This window comes from Knufia obscura (genome assembly GCF_036327395.1).
Source record: "Knufia obscura strain CCFEE 5817 isolate CBS 148926 chromosome Unknown scaffold_6, whole genome shotgun sequence".
NCBI lineage: Eukaryota > Fungi > Ascomycota > Eurotiomycetes > Chaetothyriales > Trichomeriaceae > Knufia > Knufia obscura.
In genome coordinates this window covers 2,653-19,336 of record NW_027042692.1, presented here as the reverse complement: position 1 = coordinate 19,336, position 16,684 = coordinate 2,653, and the positions used below count along the sequence as shown (strand labels likewise).

At 49.5% G+C, this 16,684-nt stretch overlaps 6 protein-coding genes across 6 annotated transcripts; 3 read left to right on the top strand and 3 right to left on the bottom strand.

Annotated features, from left to right (window-relative positions):
* Nucleotides 1-201: 201 nt before the first annotated feature.
* On the bottom strand, nt 202-1,575 carry BTN1 (battenin CLN3 protein; the record flags this gene model as incomplete). The annotated part of the gene is made up of 2 exons (XM_064873911.1): nt 202-1,412; nt 1,461-1,575. The coding sequence occupies 2 exons, from the start codon at nt 1,573-1,575 to the stop codon at nt 202-204; spliced, it is 1,326 nt and encodes a 441-aa protein (XP_064729633.1).
* A 622-nt stretch (nt 1,576-2,197) lies between these two features.
* PMZ80_005490 (uncharacterized protein) lies at nt 2,198-3,606 on the top strand (the record flags this gene model as incomplete). Its single annotated transcript, XM_064873910.1, has 2 exons — nt 2,198-2,212; nt 2,269-3,606. 2 exons carry the CDS (start codon nt 2,198-2,200, stop codon nt 3,604-3,606), a joined length of 1,353 nt encoding a protein of 450 aa, XP_064729632.1.
* Nucleotides 3,607-3,839: 233 nt separating this feature from the next.
* Nucleotides 3,840-7,646, bottom strand: PMZ80_005489 (uncharacterized protein; the record flags this gene model as incomplete). The annotated part of the gene is made up of 5 exons (XM_064873909.1): nt 3,840-3,901; nt 4,060-6,147; nt 6,896-6,913; nt 6,963-7,028; nt 7,094-7,646. The coding sequence occupies 5 exons, from the start codon at nt 7,644-7,646 to the stop codon at nt 3,840-3,842; spliced, it is 2,787 nt and encodes a 928-aa protein (XP_064729631.1).
* A 912-nt stretch (nt 7,647-8,558) lies between these two features.
* Nucleotides 8,559-10,115, bottom strand: PMZ80_005488 (uncharacterized protein; the record flags this gene model as incomplete). The annotated part of the gene is made up of 2 exons (XM_064873908.1): nt 8,559-9,874; nt 9,920-10,115. 2 exons carry the CDS (start codon nt 10,113-10,115, stop codon nt 8,559-8,561), a joined length of 1,512 nt encoding a protein of 503 aa, XP_064729630.1.
* A 1,324-nt stretch (nt 10,116-11,439) lies between these two features.
* Nucleotides 11,440-12,518, top strand: PMZ80_005487 (uncharacterized protein; the record flags this gene model as incomplete). Its single annotated transcript, XM_064873907.1, has 2 exons — nt 11,440-12,005; nt 12,050-12,518. 2 exons carry the CDS (start codon nt 11,440-11,442, stop codon nt 12,516-12,518), a joined length of 1,035 nt encoding a protein of 344 aa, XP_064729629.1.
* Nucleotides 12,519-15,498: 2,980 nt separating this feature from the next.
* Nucleotides 15,499-15,726, top strand: PMZ80_005486 (uncharacterized protein; the record flags this gene model as incomplete). Its single annotated transcript, XM_064873906.1, has 1 exon — nt 15,499-15,726. One exon carries the CDS (start codon nt 15,499-15,501, stop codon nt 15,724-15,726), a length of 228 nt encoding a protein of 75 aa, XP_064729628.1.
* Nucleotides 15,727-16,684: the final 958 nt, after the last annotated feature.

The following is a 16,684-nucleotide window of genomic DNA, read 5'->3' as shown; positions in this document are numbered from 1 at the left end:
ATTCGTTGAAACAATGGTTGCACCTGCCTAAAGCCCAATATGCGCGAGTGTCAAGTGATTCTGCTCCAAGTACCGACCACGACTACCTGGGAGGATCAAGTACGATACTGTAGCATGCCGAATGTCAGATTAGCATGGAACAGATCTTATGGGCGTGGCAAACACGAATCAATCAAGAGATGTCTCATATATTCAGCACTACTACAACCGTCTACACCAGTCTCTGCCACCCGTGACTTGCCAATTGCAAAGCCAAACCTCGATTCCCATGGAGATGAAACCAGCAATACATATTCCGCCACTGTCACTTACGGTCGTGGCGCTCAAACTGAACTCCCGATCCTTTTTCTCCACCTTGTCGTTGATCTCTGCGAAGGTGTTGACATAGACGAGTCCACCCAATAAGCCTTCCCAAAAAATGATTGCGAACACGATGTAGATGGTCGGGAAGATGTTGAAGAGAGATTGCATGGTCAGAAGCACGAGGTTGACGACCTGCAGCATTGATGGTAGGTAGAGGTTATGGATCCTGAAGAATGGCGTCGATGATCGTGAGATAAAGACTCCGACTTGATAGATGGCATTGTAGGTTGGATAGAATGCTCGGTAGTGCTTGAAGGGAGTTTCGTCGAGCGGGAAGAGTAGGGTTGGCGATACTCCTTGGTTGATGGTGTATTCTGCGATATAGACCAGAAGCAGTGGCAGCATGAACGGGAAGAACAACGACTGCGCGCGCAACAGATTTTGCTTAAATTGTGTCCATGCACTCGTCTGTTTGTTTCTGCTAGTTGCCAGGTCTAGATCTTCATCTTCAGGTGCGAGCAGTCCTTCTCTTTCCGGCGCAGCATTCGAGCTTGTTTCGTCGTCGTCCTTGACTTGAAGGGCTCTTCGTCCGTGGCGCAGAGGTCCGAGAGGTAGAATTGTGAAGAAGCTGACAAGCATAATCACAGGCAGGAAGGCCGAAGCAAGCAGAGTCGCTTTGACACTGAGCCCGAAACTGGTAGTAAGCAGTGCATATGCACCAGCTCCAATCAGACCTGCTCCTCCTGTACCACTGCCCCATGCTGCTAGCGAAAATGGACCGTAGTAATGTACCAGACCCAGGAAACTGAGTTCTCCTCCGCCAGAGCTCAGACTGGCCAACAGTACGCCCACCAATTTTGCGCTTGTTGTACCCCCATCAACATAGCTCGGTGTCATAGAGATGATCAGCATCCCTCCAGCCGACAGTGCGGCAAAAATGAGGACTCGTACTTCATATGGGATGAGATGGATGAAGTAGGGTGCGACCAGTTTGGTGATAAAGCTGGGTATCACGTCGGCGAGGAGTACAACTCCCTTGGGTATATCGGGCCCGACGAGGTCGAGCGCGGCGGAGAGGATGATCACGTAGAGGACGTTGTTGATTAGGCCTGAGCCATGTCAGCACCAGTCTTCCATTGATCTCGCTGTCGCCTAACCAAACAGCCAGAATGCGATGCAGACTCGTGGAGAGGCTCCCGCGAAGAGCTGTCTCATCCTTTCACGGAAAGTCGGCCAACTGGCAGCTGGTGAGCCTGGGAGTGGCAGCGCCATGCAGTAGATCTCATTGTCCTTGCGGCGGCTTCGAGATTTCGTACTGTATTCGTACGAGAGCAGTGATCCAGGTGCACTATTGCCGGCAGGCTGCTGCCTGGCGTTAGGTAGATAAGTGCCTGGATCGCAGTGGAGCTAGTCTAGCTCCGGACATAGCTCGATGGGCCAATCACTGTAGTTGTTCAAGATCATCACCTCGGGGCCACTGGCACTCAGCGTCCATACAACAAATTCGGTGAGCAGTCACTTTTCACGACAATAATGGCAGGCTCCGGGAGATCTGTGCCTAGATATGGCACGAGGTGATCGGACGTATAGCATGTCGCTAATTGTTTTCAGAGCCTGACGGCTGATCATTATTCGATCACGAGTCATCGAGTAATACGAGCACCACAGTCCAGGGTCGTCTCCAAATGAGCACCAATGCTACGTTACGTACAGTAGCCAGCCTGCTAGTCACATCACGGCGAGGATGTTGATCTACATGTGACTAGCGTCAAGAACAAGCATTGGCGGGGTAGCTTGATGTTGCTTGTCAGAGCTTGACTATCTGGTTTGTACTTCTTCCTGTTTCCCTCCAAACCCGCACACCAAACCTTCACTACTGGCAAACATAGTCACCATGTCGAGTCCATGCGTGAGTGTAGTGGCTTTGGCCCAACCGAATGGTTCCTTGATGCTCACAATGGCTAGTGTTCCGTACTTGCCAATCATCTACCACACAGAGTGTTCCTGCCAGACACAGCTAGATACAACGCCACCGAAGCCTCGTACTGGTCAACGCAGGAAGCTGTTCTTTCTCCTTCGTGTATCGTACAGCCAGAGAGCTCTAGTGATGTTTCCAAATTCATCTCAGTCGTGACCAGCATCACAAACTGCGACTTCGCCATCAAGAGCCAAGGTCATGCCCCAGCAGCTGGCTTTGCCAACATCAATGACGGAGTCACCCTCGACATCACAACCTTGAATGCAACAACCATCAGCGATGATCATAGTATTGCTAGTGTCGGCACAGGATCAGCTTGGACTGAAGTGTACAGGACGCTCAACCCATACAACAAGACCGTGGCTGGTGGTCGAAATGGAGCTGTGGGCGTCGGCGGTCTCACCATCGGTGGTGGCATCTCATACTACTCACCTCAGGTAGGATTCACATGTGATACCGCAGTCAACTTCGAAGTCGTCCTAGCATCCTCGGAAATCATCAACGCAAATGCCACATCACACCTAGATCTATACCGTGCCCTCAAAGGCGGCGGCAATAATTTCGGCGTCGTCACCCGTATCGACTTCAGCACACTCGAGACAGTTCCCCTCTTCGCAGGCCATCTATTCAATCCTGCAAATCACACCGAGGACGTCCTCCGAGCATTCGCCAACATCGCAGCTGCCCACGACTACGACGTTCACGCATCGATCGTGACGAGTTTATCCTTCAACTCAACCACGAAGACATGGTCTATCATCAACGTTCCACAATACACCCTACCGAACCCCAATCCGCCCGTCTACAAAGAACTCTCCTCAATCCCCAACATCACGAGCCTGACATCCTTCGAAATCCAAAACATAAGCACACTATCCGCCGAGCCACCCTACCCACAAAAACACGAGCTCTTCCACACAAGCACCTACGCTGCCCCCTCAAACACCTCAGCATCTACCCTCCTGACCGAAATCTTCCACTACCTCAACACCAGTCTCAGCAATGCACACCCATCATACTCACCACCCGACATAAGCTGGACCCTCTCCCTCGAACCCCTCCCCACCGCATTCACCTCCCACTCCCATAAAGACAGCATCCTCGGCCTGAACACTTCGGAAAACGCCCTAATAACCCTCTTCACCGGATCATGGACAAACGCCACCCTCAGCAACGCAGCGAATGATCTCGGCCGGAAACTGTGGCGGGGCATGGATCAGTTGGCTGAGGCTCGGGGATTGCTGAGGGGCTTTAGGTACTACAATTATGCTGATGTTAGTCAGGATGTGCTGGCGAGTTATGGGGGGAGAACGTGGGGTTCCTGAGGGAGGTGAGTAGGAAGTATGACCCTGCAGGAGTGTTTCAGCGGAAAGTGCCGGGTGGGTTCAAGATTCCTCAGGCAAGAGCAATGACTGGTAAGTAGCGGGATGCGTAGACCAGTCATGAAGCAGCATGCACTACGACTGGTTATTCATTTTCTAAGGAGTTGTACCGCTGACCCTGCGTATTGTGATCTTATCCTCTTACTCTTTATACCATGATCCCCACGTTACATATTCTATTTCTTGCGGCGCAGACCCGCTCTCAGTATCTCCTCAAGAGACTCCCGATTTGGCAAGTCTCGCAAACATTAGCCATACAATGTCGGCATTGCTGCACGGACATTTTGAAACGAAGGCATCCTTGGCATCGAGCTCCTCCAGGAACAGGACCAAAAACGTGGTGGCAATGGAACATCAGCTGCTCATTTGACCGCACCCGAGCTCGTTGCAGCCCACGCAGCGGAGGTGGATCCTCGGCGTTGTGCAGCAGCTCATGCAGCTCGTCGTCGCTTTTGGTAACTTCAGTGGGAAACGTCACGGGACACTTGCACATTCTAGCTTTCTCGAACGGCACGCCACATGTATAGCAGAATCCCTGACCACACCGACATTGCATCGAGTTGCAACCGCCGTTATGCGAGACCATGGCACAGCACTTTGGACATCTCTTCCAGCCCCGCTTCCCAGCCAGAGCAAGGACAGCCTGGTCGTCCTCTGGACATCCACGTCGCTCCTTATCGGTGTTGTGTCTTGACTTGAGGCTCCCACATCGGGCACACGTCAGATCAAGACAACCTCGGCAGAGAGCCCATTCATCCTCAATGTGCCAGTGAGCAATGGCAGCCTTTTGGCATGCTGGTGTTGCGCAGATTACGTGCTTGCGCTCGATCTGCTCATCTCGAAGGGTCACGTATCTACGTACCATCTCATCGGGTAATATGTGTAGGTAGTCGTGGATCGGCAATTCCTTCTGACAGCATCGAGGTGGGAAGTCATGCACCGAGCCTAGTCCGCTTTGAAAGCAATGCACCAAGCACTCCCTGTCGTATTTATGGCCACACGGGACCTCGATCAGCGTTGCTCTATGCTTTGCTTCAGTACAAGCATGACACTCCTCAAAGTACTGTTCTTTGCAGTTACGACAACAAAAAGCGCCGCCTGTCGTGGTCTCATCCCATCCATAATTGACAAATGCAGCCTTGCACAGTAGACAGATATCGCCGTCAGACCATAGGGGTTGCTGCTCCATCGCCGACGCGGTGGCAAGACGAGACCACTCCATCTGGAAGAACCACCACTCTTTTGGGCACGAAAGACGCCACCAGTACTCAGTGAAACCATCTAAGAGCTTGATTGGGTCATTGCGGAAGTCTGCCGGCTGGTTGCCATCCCAGAAGACATCCAGATCTCCTGCAGCCGCGGTATGTAAGCCTTGAAACGGCATCTGGTCGACGATGATTTGCAGCCATGTGATGAAGCCCTCGAGGCCTGCCTTGGTCGTGACTTCCGAGACTGAAACATGCTCAAGCTTCACCTCAATCTGCAGGATATCTTGCCCGTCAGTCTCGAAACCGGGGTAACGCCTCATGCTGAGGAGACCAGGAAACTTGTTCTCGAGGTAGTCTAAGATATCGGCACTGTCGACTCGCTTTTCACGCATCCGTGTCCCATCAAGGAAAATATAGAGCACCCATGGTGACTGCCGAGCCTCGTCCATCATCGTTCTGTTTCGCATTGGCTTTGGTCTGTAAACGTCTCGGCCAATACGCGGCAGTACCTCGTCTGGATAAGCGCACCACAGGTCTATGCGTGACATACATCTGGCCAGTAGAGACTTCGAGGGGGTTACCGGTTGCGAGCCATTCTCCACTGGGTACGGAGGCTTTGTATGTATTGGCAGATTGGGTATGTCTTCAGATGCTCGAAATTCAGAAGTACTCTGTTGGACCTTGTCCGATGTTGATCTTTCCACTTGCACAGCGTCGTCATCGTTGGTTTCTTCGATCCCTGACGCCGCTTGGCCCGGTGACATTGTGGCAGGTGTAGCTGCGGGTGAAGAGGTAGACGAACCTGGCAGTTTGACTGCTGTTGTAATGGGTGTCACGATAGCATCGCAGTGTGCGCTATCGACGGTCGAAGATGGGTCACTGTTCGTCGCTGTGATTGGAAGAGACATATCTGGGTGCGATCGTGTGTTTCCTTCTACCCAATGTGGTCCTGGGAAGGGCAAGAGATCTGGAAAGTCTGGAAACGGCTCGACGGACGATGGGCGCTCGTTTGTACCCGTAGAGATTTCGCTGGTGGTTCTGTGTCGTCGGAATGGTATAAGAACCGTCTCTTCTATCTGCTTAGATGTACTGGCTGTTGTGGCTGATGGCTCGGGAAGTTGCGGTGTTGGTGTAGGCCGAGAGGTTGTGATCATTCCTGATTGTGGCATAGGTGTTGACAGGTCTGGCTCGGATCTCTCCAAATTTTCGCTATAGTTTTCTCGCAGACCTCTTCTCTCTGTTGTAGTGATGCCGTGAGCGCGGTTCCTTCTTCTACCTGGTAAAGGTGAGTATGACATATCGGAGTGTTGCGGCTGGTGGTTAGAAGCCATGGCAGGTAGGATCTTTGAACTCGATGTTGTGTAGTAGAGATTTCTACATAGTCTGATAGAGATTTCAATGAGCACAGAAGTTCAGAGTCGCGCTGAAGAGAAGCCCCTTCTTGTAGGATCGCGAAGCGGTCAGTGACAATGAGTGTCGCAGCAAGTGCATTGCATTATCTCTTGTCACCCGATATGAAAGAAGCTCCAGGCTGTAGCAGCACGCACTATTTTCACTCTGCCTTGCGCGTTAGCATTTTCACTTTCCTGGAGAGCTAAAGGCCGGGATCTGGTCGTTGCAGTGATCACCCAATTCGAGGACACTCTGGCGAAGCAGTCGATCCGGGACGGTCAGCTATACCCTGCCGGACCTGCCACTGCCTCCCGGGAGAAGGAGCAGAAGATGGAGATATTGCCATTTCGCTATCAATTCCTCTTGAACAAACACTCAACGCAAGGTCTATCTCAATAAGATCGAATCTCTTCATCTCCTTCCTCATCTGCATCTCTCGAACCTTGGCGTGGAGTTGTAATGTTGGTCGTTATTGTCTCAGACTTCAGTTGTAGTCGTTGTCTGGACGGAGTTAGCAGCGTTTCTGAATCAGGATATGAGATGCCTTTACTGGTGGTGTGGTGGTATTGGTCGTGGTTTCAGGAGTCTAAGGAGATTAGTGATCCGAGTCGAGCTTGTAACTGCGGTCTTACCGTAGTGGGTATGGTAGTCTATCTCACGTTAGCATGCTTCTCTTTGTATTTGTGATCGATGACATACCGTTGTTGTCGTTGTTGTCGTTGTAGTCGTTGTAGTCGTTGTAGTCGTTGTAGTCGGTGGAGGAGTCTATTTGATATCAGCTTTCTTCTCCCTATGTTGAGGCATGTTCGACGCAGGATTGGTCTACTTACGGTTGTCCTTGTTGTGGTTGTGGTGGGGTTTGGGGTGGTCGTCGACGGCTGTCATGTTGTTAGTAACCACGGTAGTAGCGTCCAAGCAAGTAGTCATGCCCACCTTGACAGTCACAGTCTTCGGTTTCTCGATACAGGTACAGACCTGAGCAATGATGGACCCGGCTTCGCTGAGGATACTGGACCAAGTGGCGTCTTTCCCAGAGGGTGTCTTCGTGGTCGTGGACGGCTTCGTGGTTGTGGAGGGTTTTGTGGTCGTGGGTGGTTTTGTGGTCGTGGGTGGTTTCGTGGTCGTCGTCACCAACGTGGAAGGTCTTGTCGAATCCACTCCCTGTCGTTTGTGGTTCGCCCCCCTCTTCCCATTACCACTTGAAGACACTGTCACCGCAGGAACGGGATAGTGGGCGGAACAATAGGCCTGGGCGGGACCATAATCACTAAGGATGGGCACAACCACCCCAACAATCCCACCATTGCAGACAGGAGCATTTGTAGCAGCAAGCGCTTCTTGAGCCAGATGCAAAATTAAAAGCAGGAAGAAGATGGAACGCATATTGGCAGAATACTTTCGTGAGCAGGAGTTCTGGTGCTTGCGATGCTTGTTAGACAAGTTAAGCTTTTGACGGGCAGTTGTTTTTTTCTTGTACCCGACGCCCTGCTCCTTCTTGTAGCATCTTGGAATCGGTTCTCAATCAGCCAGCCACAACATCTTTTGAAGGCAGAATGTCGAATCCTTGAACAACATAACAGACCTTCCTAATGCGGCCAGTCAACATCCCGGATCTGGCATCGAATTGAGCTGAGGTGAGTCTTATTGGTGGTTAGGCACCTGTTTCCTTCCAAACAAGCAGCATGGAAGATAACCGAGCGCGCCCTGGCCATTAACGGTTCAATCAGAAACACACAGTTGTGCATGAAGTTCCCATCAGCTGGAACAAGTTCGTCGCTTAAGAGGTGATTCCGAACCTTCAGACTTGTCTAGAACAAGCCTCCGAAAAGTGTATGTGGTAGGGTACATATCCTGCAGTCAATGTTTCCCGGTCTTGTGCATTAACTGTTGAGGTTGAGAATGTAGCTGTCGAGCCGTTGAGAGCAATGTAGCTCTTGCGGGAACACATCATATAGAGCGACAGCTTCGTACCGTGTTATACTGTCCTGTTCAATTGAAGATCACAGTACTAATAGCTTGTAACGCCACGAGCTGAAAGCTCAAGCTGAGCAGTTGTGACACGACTCACAGGGCTAACCTATTAGGGTTAGCTTGTCAGCGTGATTCTCGCTAAAGTTGCGTCCCGAACAGGTTTACGAGTGAGGCGCCCACCAGTGTTAGGACTTTCCTTCCGCTCCATTGCGAGCGGGAATATGGTCATTGCAGTCATCGACTTTGGTCTGATCCAGCGAAATCACGAAACCTTGTTGCAAAGTACTGTACTTGTACTCTGCCCGAAAGGGTCTTTATACCCTGCTACTTCCCACCACTGTCTCTCCTCTCAACCCTCATCCACATCCCTCTCTGCATCCAAATCCCATAATTAACACTCTGATCAATCGGCCTCAACGGATTCATACTCGCAAGCTCAAACCTCCTCAAAACCTCAAACGTCATCTTATACAACTCCGTCCTTGCAATCCTCTCTCCCAGACACCTATGTCGTCCCGTCATGAACAGTAACTCATGACTCTTTTCCATCCTTGCCAACTTCTCCGGACTCGCTTCGAGCCAACGCTCCGGTCTGAAGACCTCGCAGTCTTCGCCGTACACTTTATTTTTGCGCGTCATATTCCATTGTGCTAGGCCGATTACTGTGCCTGGTGGGAGGTATTTGCCATTGTAGTAGTCGCCACCTTTGGGCACGACGCGCGGTAGCAGGCCAGTTGCAGCGGGATGATATCGGAGACTCTCCTTCACGCAGGCGTCGAGATATGGCATGCTGGTGGCGCGTTGGTAGGGTATGATCTCGTCCATGGGTATTGTTCTCGCGACCTCATCGCACTCAGCCTGTAGATGGTGGTAGACGTGTGGATTCGAGACGATATGCACGAATGTAGCCCTCAGCACAGCAACAGTTGTGTCACTTCCTGCCAGTAACTGTGCTAGTGTGTTATCCGCAATCTGGCTCTCCGATAGACCGTTCTTGATGAAGCTATCCATCATGTCGATTTTGCCCTCCTTTCCGCTCTGTTTCTCGGCGAACCTCTGCTTCACAGTGTCGAATGCGACGCCTTTGATCTTACCCAGACCAGTGCGATCTTTCACACTCGGCACAAGATTCTTCTGGATCGCTGGTAGATTCAAGAAGCGAACAACTGGTGGATATGCGAGCATGAAGTTCATGACGGGGAAGTTCTCCCACATTGTCTGGATGTAGTTGTAGATGTCCTTGTCTTGCCTCACGTAGCCGAAAGCTTTGCCAAGAGATAAAGATGTGACGACGTCGAGAGTGAAGTATTGCATGACCGCAGAGAAATCAAGGGGCTTGAGGTCGGGACCTTGGGATATGTACTTGTCGTTGATCAGGTTGATGACATCCCACAGCACGACATCAACATCGGATTCGAAGTTTGGATTATTCGTCCCGGCGTAGCCATTAACGAGCTTGTTGCGGAGATCGATATGGCCGGCATGGTCGGTTTCAGAGAGGATGTTGTGGTGGTTGCCATCCATCTTGAGCGCGTTGTACCATTCGGATTTTGAGTATTCTGAGCGGACGGCATTCATCTTACGTATGAAGTCTTCATCATCAGTGAGGAGCGTGTTTGTGCCGATTCTACACATGTTTCCTGTCACGTCAGCTATGGCAGCAGCAAATAGTCTGGAGACCTCACCATATTTGTCAACGAGCTCGCCGAGTAGGAGATGTGCTTTTCCTGATTGTGATAGCTTGACGTACCACAGGTCCGTCCATGCTGCTAGTTTTGGTCCTTTGAAGTGTCGCAAACGCCAGTAAGAGTGTACAGAAGCAACGACTAAGCACAGGCAGAACAACAGAAAGGGTATTGCAAGTAGCAAGCTGTTCGGCATTGTCGCTGAACTTGCGATCAGCCAATTCTGTTACTGTCAAACAGAAAAGACAAATTGATTCAGTATCGTGTTCAAGCAATGTCAAGGCCGATATCTCCCAAGAAATCGCATTGATAGTGTTGGACTTAGTACGTTAGTAGCGTATCACGTTCACCCCTCCATAGTCGTGACTCGATTAGTACACGTACCTGCATCGCTGATAAACATTTAGGGCTCTCGCATTTCCAAGCTCGAGCGCTTGAGACTGCTGCACAAATGGAGCATAATCAGAGCCTTAGAGCCAAAAGTTAGATTCTGCAGTATCCTACAAGCGGCTCGGTAGAATTGTGAAGTAGAATGTTTGTAGCGAATTGTTGTGCAGGCGCGAACTGCAGAACTGCGTATAGCGCCGTTAGGATGAATTTGCCGTGAAGAAAGCCATGCCAGTATTGCAAACAGGATTCGCGACTGGGCACGACGCCGCTGCAAGCCCTTGGTAGCACAAGGACTAAGGTAGGATCATATGGACGGCATGCGGACGATGCACGATATCCAGAGACCATTGCGTTTGATACGGTGAACGAGTGGACAAGCTTGAAGCTGTTCGAGCTCGCTTGCAGGCAAGGTCGAGGCATGCGATGCGCGGTTGGGAGCCGCGACGACTCGGCGTGATTATGCCGAGCCGCGGTATCGGCATACGGACGCTAACTCGCAAGCCGAACTTTGTGCGACATGAGCTGATGCTTGAAAACTAATAGTCAGCCAGATTTCTGAAGGTGCTTGGAATCATACCTAGTCATATACTTACTTCATACCAGAATTCGCAAGGTACAAGTCCTCGCTGTGCTCACTAATTATGGCCCAGGCCGGCAGCGCAGACACGCGAGCGCCTGCAGCCGAGGCCCAAACCTTCTAGGAGAATAATAATGAAATGGAGACGAAGCTCGCGGGTCGGGCATCGCCATCGGCTCCCAAGCCCCGCGCTGCAGGATGTCGACACTCATGCAGACCACTCCTTTAGGCATGATACCACTACTGCCAGGGAACTCTGCTTTGCAAACCTGCGCAAAGTATGCCGCCCACGTTGGTCAGCGCGCTGATTCGTTCAGACTGACTCTATTTTCCTAGCGCAATAGAATCAACCTTGGTGTGTAACATTCGGCTTATGGGTGAGAACATGGTCGGAACATTCTGGGCGTGTATCCGCCCGATTGTCCCACAACGTTGTGTCTTTTGAGTCCCAAAAGATTCCACTTCTCGAAGCACTGTATAGTCACTGCATGTTGTGATACGTGTATGTTTTAATGATTCGATCGCCTTCGAGACCAGCATCCAATCCTCGGACATGGCGGACGCGCGCCTACCAGAGGAGACTGCTCCAACAGAGATAGCGGGTAGTGCTCCAGTGCAACCGGAAGAGGTCGACCATCCCGGCGATGACGGCTACGTCGATGATGAGTCGGTGCTCAGCCAATCTGTTCGATCCTCAGTATATGACTTCAAGTACGAAAATGGCCGGCGGTATCATGCATTCAGAGAAGGCGCTTACTTTGCGCCCAACGATGAACCTGAGCAGGAGCGAATGGACATCCAAGCTAGGGCTATGACACTAGCTAGTGGTTCGCTGCTACACCACTGCCCGGTGAAAGATCCGCAGAGGATTCTCGATGTGGGCACGGGAACTGGTATTTGGGCAATCGAAGCTGGCGACACCTATCCTGCTGCTGAGGTTATCGGTTGTGATCTCAGTCCTATCCAGCCTGACTGGGTCCCGCCTAATGTGAAATTCTTGGTCGACGATGCCGAAGACACCTGGACGTGGCCAGATGACCATTTCGATCTGATCTTCACCAGGCTGTTGGTGTCTGGGAGCATCATGGACAAGAAGAAGTACTTCACTCAGGCTTTTCGGTATGTACACTCGTTTGTAGGCCTACCTCTGCTGATCTCAATAGTTGTTGCAAACCTGGAGGATGGATCGAAGATCATGAACTGTGGAGTGAGACGAGATCTGACCACATTCAGCTGACTGATGACATGCCTGCTAAAAGATGGGCTGACCTGATGGCAGAAGGGATAGCCAAAATGGGAAGAGACATGCGTCCGGAAGGTTCATTGGTGAAAAGCATAATGGAGGAGGTGGGTTTCGTAGATGTCGTTCACATTCCGTTCAAGGTACCAGTCGGCACATGGCCTGCGAACGAGACACTGAAAGCAGCTGGTGGAGCTCAGCTGATTGTCATGCTGGACGGCATTCAAGCATTGTCTCTTGCGATTTTCACAAGAGGTCTCGGATGGGCTCCAGAAGATGTAGAATCATTCCTGGAGGAATGTAGAAAGGACTTCAAGCAGAAGAAGAAATATATGTACTGGCCGGGATGGATCGTGTATGGAAGGAAGCCAGAAAACGCGGTTGCGACTTAGGTAGCCTCTGAATTTTGGTCCCTTATCAACCGCCTCTCTTGTTGAAGATGGCGAATAGAAACCATATGTCAGCTCACGCAAGCAAAGCAGCTAACCCAGCGAGAAGACCCGCGGCAGAAAATGCAATCTGACCGCTACTCCCACGCCTAGGTTGGGCATTTTGAGACGTTGTGGCGGAGGCCGATGGGGTGGATGCTGGGTGGGTATTACCTCCACTGGTGCGACTGAGTGTGCTAGTTAAGAAGCCAGAACTTAGGTCGCTGGTAATAGGGTTGATTCCAGAAGCACTTGAAGCTGAGGATCTTGTCGAACCGGAGGACGCCCCGATATCAGAAGTTGTGGCAGTGATGTTGGCTGTTGTTACGACTGTCAGAGCATTTTGAGCTGTATCAGTGACCTGCGGAGTTCCAATGAATGTGTTTGTTGAGACAAAGGAGAGATGCCCGTCGACGGTCGTGACTGATCCTACCGAAAGAACGAAGGAAGGAGAAGTGGCTAGGATGTCGCCTATTGCACTCTGTGCCTTGAGTACGAACCAGTCACCGTAGGTCATTGCTGCTGCGTTTGCTGCAATGACGTAAGTCGAGGATGAGATTGAGATGTTCGTCGCGATTTTCTGATTGCTGACTAGTCCACCAGGTTTGTCAATGACTAGATCGAAAGTGGAAGGATCGGTGGAATCCGTGGTTCATTGAACTGTTATAGGTTGTGTTGGGGCCAGTGATTGGCCTTCGCTTGGTGAGGTGAAGGTCAAAGCATTGGAAATCGCGAAGAGCATTGCATAGCATAAGGTTGGTATGTGCATGGTTACAAAGCGCGTGGGGATATCAATGAGTTACAAGAGGAGCACACTGTCTTTTGGGTGGCGATTAATATCGATACATGAGGAGAGCGACAAGGAGAAGACGAGAGAAGGGAGTACACGTGCAGGTAGAAGGACAGGGATCGATGGTCTATTTGTGGCTCTGGAGGAAGGACCGGGGATTTGATGATCGCTTAAGTTCGAGCTCGGTCTACCCGGTCACTGGTGTACCCGGTCACGTTTTACACCTTAAATCGAGATTTACAGGGATCTAGATCTCGACGAATTAGGTATAAACTCTAATTTTTTATTTATATGTCTATTTAATAGGTAATTTCAGGCTATATAAAGAATTATTAGAACCTTAGGATAATTACTAAGCCTATAATTGAAGATTTAAAACGCTATCTCGAGTTTACTAACAAATTTGCGGGCGATTTAGAAAACTGGTTTTTAGAGTATAACTTCTTTAATATTAAAGATAATTTAATCTTAGAACCTTCTAAGTTAGGAAAGAATATATTTTCTACTACCTTACCTAATAATATAATAGTAGAGACGCCTAGCTTAGGGAGTTATAAAAAACGTTAAAAATTTTATTAGGCGAAAAAGCCCTACTTTTATTTATCCCTTAATAACTACCTTCTAAAGAGGGGTATATATCTAGAAGTTATACTCGTAGTAGAAAAAATAATTCTTTAGATACTGTTACGGACCATATTGGCCAGGCCGCTATGCGGCCAGGAACGAAGGATATAGGAAAGTCTACCGAGGAAGCCTAGCACGTGAAAGGTCACGTGACTATCCGAAAGAGGTAACTGTGGTATGCTGGGTTTGTGGTATGTTGGATTGTCGACACACCAACATACCAGCACACCAGCACACCGTGCCAATACTTCCTTATTGGGAATACCTGTTGAGGTATATGAGAACGAGTTCCCTATGTAATACTTCTATAGTCTTTGTAGTTAACCTAAGTTATACTAGAACCCTACCTGTGCATAACTCGACCTTGTATTGAATACTTACTGGCCCAACATCCTACTTAGCTTACTTGAGTAGAACCACAGAGGTTCTACTCGTACCATTACTGGTTACGTGGAGACACCGGCCTCATAACATTTTGACTACTATACTCACTGAGTGCGATAGCCTATGAGTACAGGTAGCCCTATCAAGTTTACTCAAAGAGAGCCTAGCAGCAGACCACAATCACTAACAGGAATAACGGACAGCTTTTAATCATTGAACGTATCATCACTAAGGATGTCTTTAATAGGATTAAACAGTAGGTCCAACGCCTCCGTTACTAACCTCGCGTTATTAGGAACCAAGAACGGTGAATTAAAGATCAAGGAACCTGAACCCTTTAATGGGGATCCTACAAGCTTTAAAGGCTTCAAACAGCAGGTCAGAGTGTGCCTTTGATTTTTAACCCTTCAGGAGCAGGAGGACAAGGTCCTCTGGGTCGCAAATTATCTGCGAGATGGAGCCCGGAAGTGGCTTGAGCCACATCTGGACGACTTCTTGGACCACCCTAATAAGAACGACCGAAAGCCACGAACTAACGAGCTCTTCGGGAACGTTGGAATACTCCTTAAGGACATGGAAAAGTTGTACGGTGGCGTCGATGAGCTTAAGAAAGCCGAACGACAAATGTATAGCCTTAGGTAGACTGGAGCTGTCGCTACCTACACTGCTGAGTTTCAGCAGATTACTGGACGACTGGAATGGGACGAATCCGCACTAGCAGCCAAGTACTACTTCGGACTCAAGGACTTCATCAAAGACAAGATTTCAGAGCGTAAGGATGAACCTAACGGGCTTAACGGACTTATCGAGGTCGCTACGAAGATCGACTCCCGCGCTTAGGAAAGGAAGATGGAGAAGTCGCGAAATATAGGGTACTCTGGAAAGAGGTTTATGAGCAAAGGGGGTAACAAGTAATCCTATTGACGGGACCCTGATGCTATAGATTAGCAGGCTAATCAAGTAATCAAGTTTGATAAACGGCTAGGAAAGAAGAGGATATTCGCGCTATAACAAAAGAAGTTCACACTAAAGAAAAGAACTATGACGGATGCATAATAGAAGCGATACCGTAACGGCGAATGCCTCTAGTGTGGAAAGAAAGGACACTATGCACGAGAGTGTCGAAATTCGGGGAAACAAGTCAATATGGCCGAGAAACAACCTGTACAGGAGAAGATCTCCGAAAGGGATAGGGACACCTCACTCAACGAGCAAAATGAGGAACTCGACATAAGCGATACCCGACACCCGGAGCACAGCTATATGTCGTGGACTGCCTGCTACGAGGATGACTGTTACGTCTATAAGAGCGATAAAGATGGCTCTGGATGGTATCCGAAGAAACCGCGTAAGGTAAAGAAGCCTGTGCGATAAGCTAACGTATACGAAGCAATGATCCCTGTAGAAAGAGATCCCCGGGTGATTAGCTACAACGAAGAAGGAACCACTTATAAGACATGGTATTGGAGATAAAAGATAACGGATAAAGCGACCGCTTGCGGTACGACGCTCACCAACGTGATCCACGATCCAAACGGACCACGACAGACCACGCCTATGCTCATGTTCCTCAGACACGATACTTCGTAAGCTACAGAAAAGAAATTACCTATACGACAGGCTAATACGCATGAAAGGGTAAATGATAGCGCACAAGACCCTAGCGTCGTGCGATACGACGAGGAGGACGACTGTCTAATTTTAGAAACACGATACTGGAAACAAGTTAAGAGTGAATATAAAGCCGAACAGAACGGTACCGAGATCGGTTGGCTTATTCACGATCCTATAGGGCCACGAAGACACGAGGCAATATAGATAGTCCTAGATGCAGACATAAAAACCTTAGAGAAATACAAGGAACTACTTAAACGCAAATACGAACCCAGTATCGAGTACGAAATCCAAAAACGCTAAGAAAAGCTTGAACTGGAAGATTACTTATCTAGTGAAGACGAGGTTAGTAAAATAATTAATGAACATACGGAATATATGGAGAAATTGGCTAAAGAAGTTAAACAATAAGCTAATTAATCGAGAAAACGAGACCCTCTATAAACGTCTACGATTCTATGGGATAATAAGCAGATCATTATATAGACCAATTAGTGGGTATGTATAAATTGCACAACGTTCAAGGAAAGGATACCAGGGGTATGCCGTTGCAAGAAACCGCGAACGAGGGTTTATGTATTAAAGGCACCTTACGGGCAAACCTACGACTGTATTAAGCTGGACATCCGTGGAGGAGCCGCAGTACAGTGGGGACCCGATAACGGAAAAACGGTGGCTCGATACTCGCTCGTGGAGCTACGCTTACTGCTATATACTA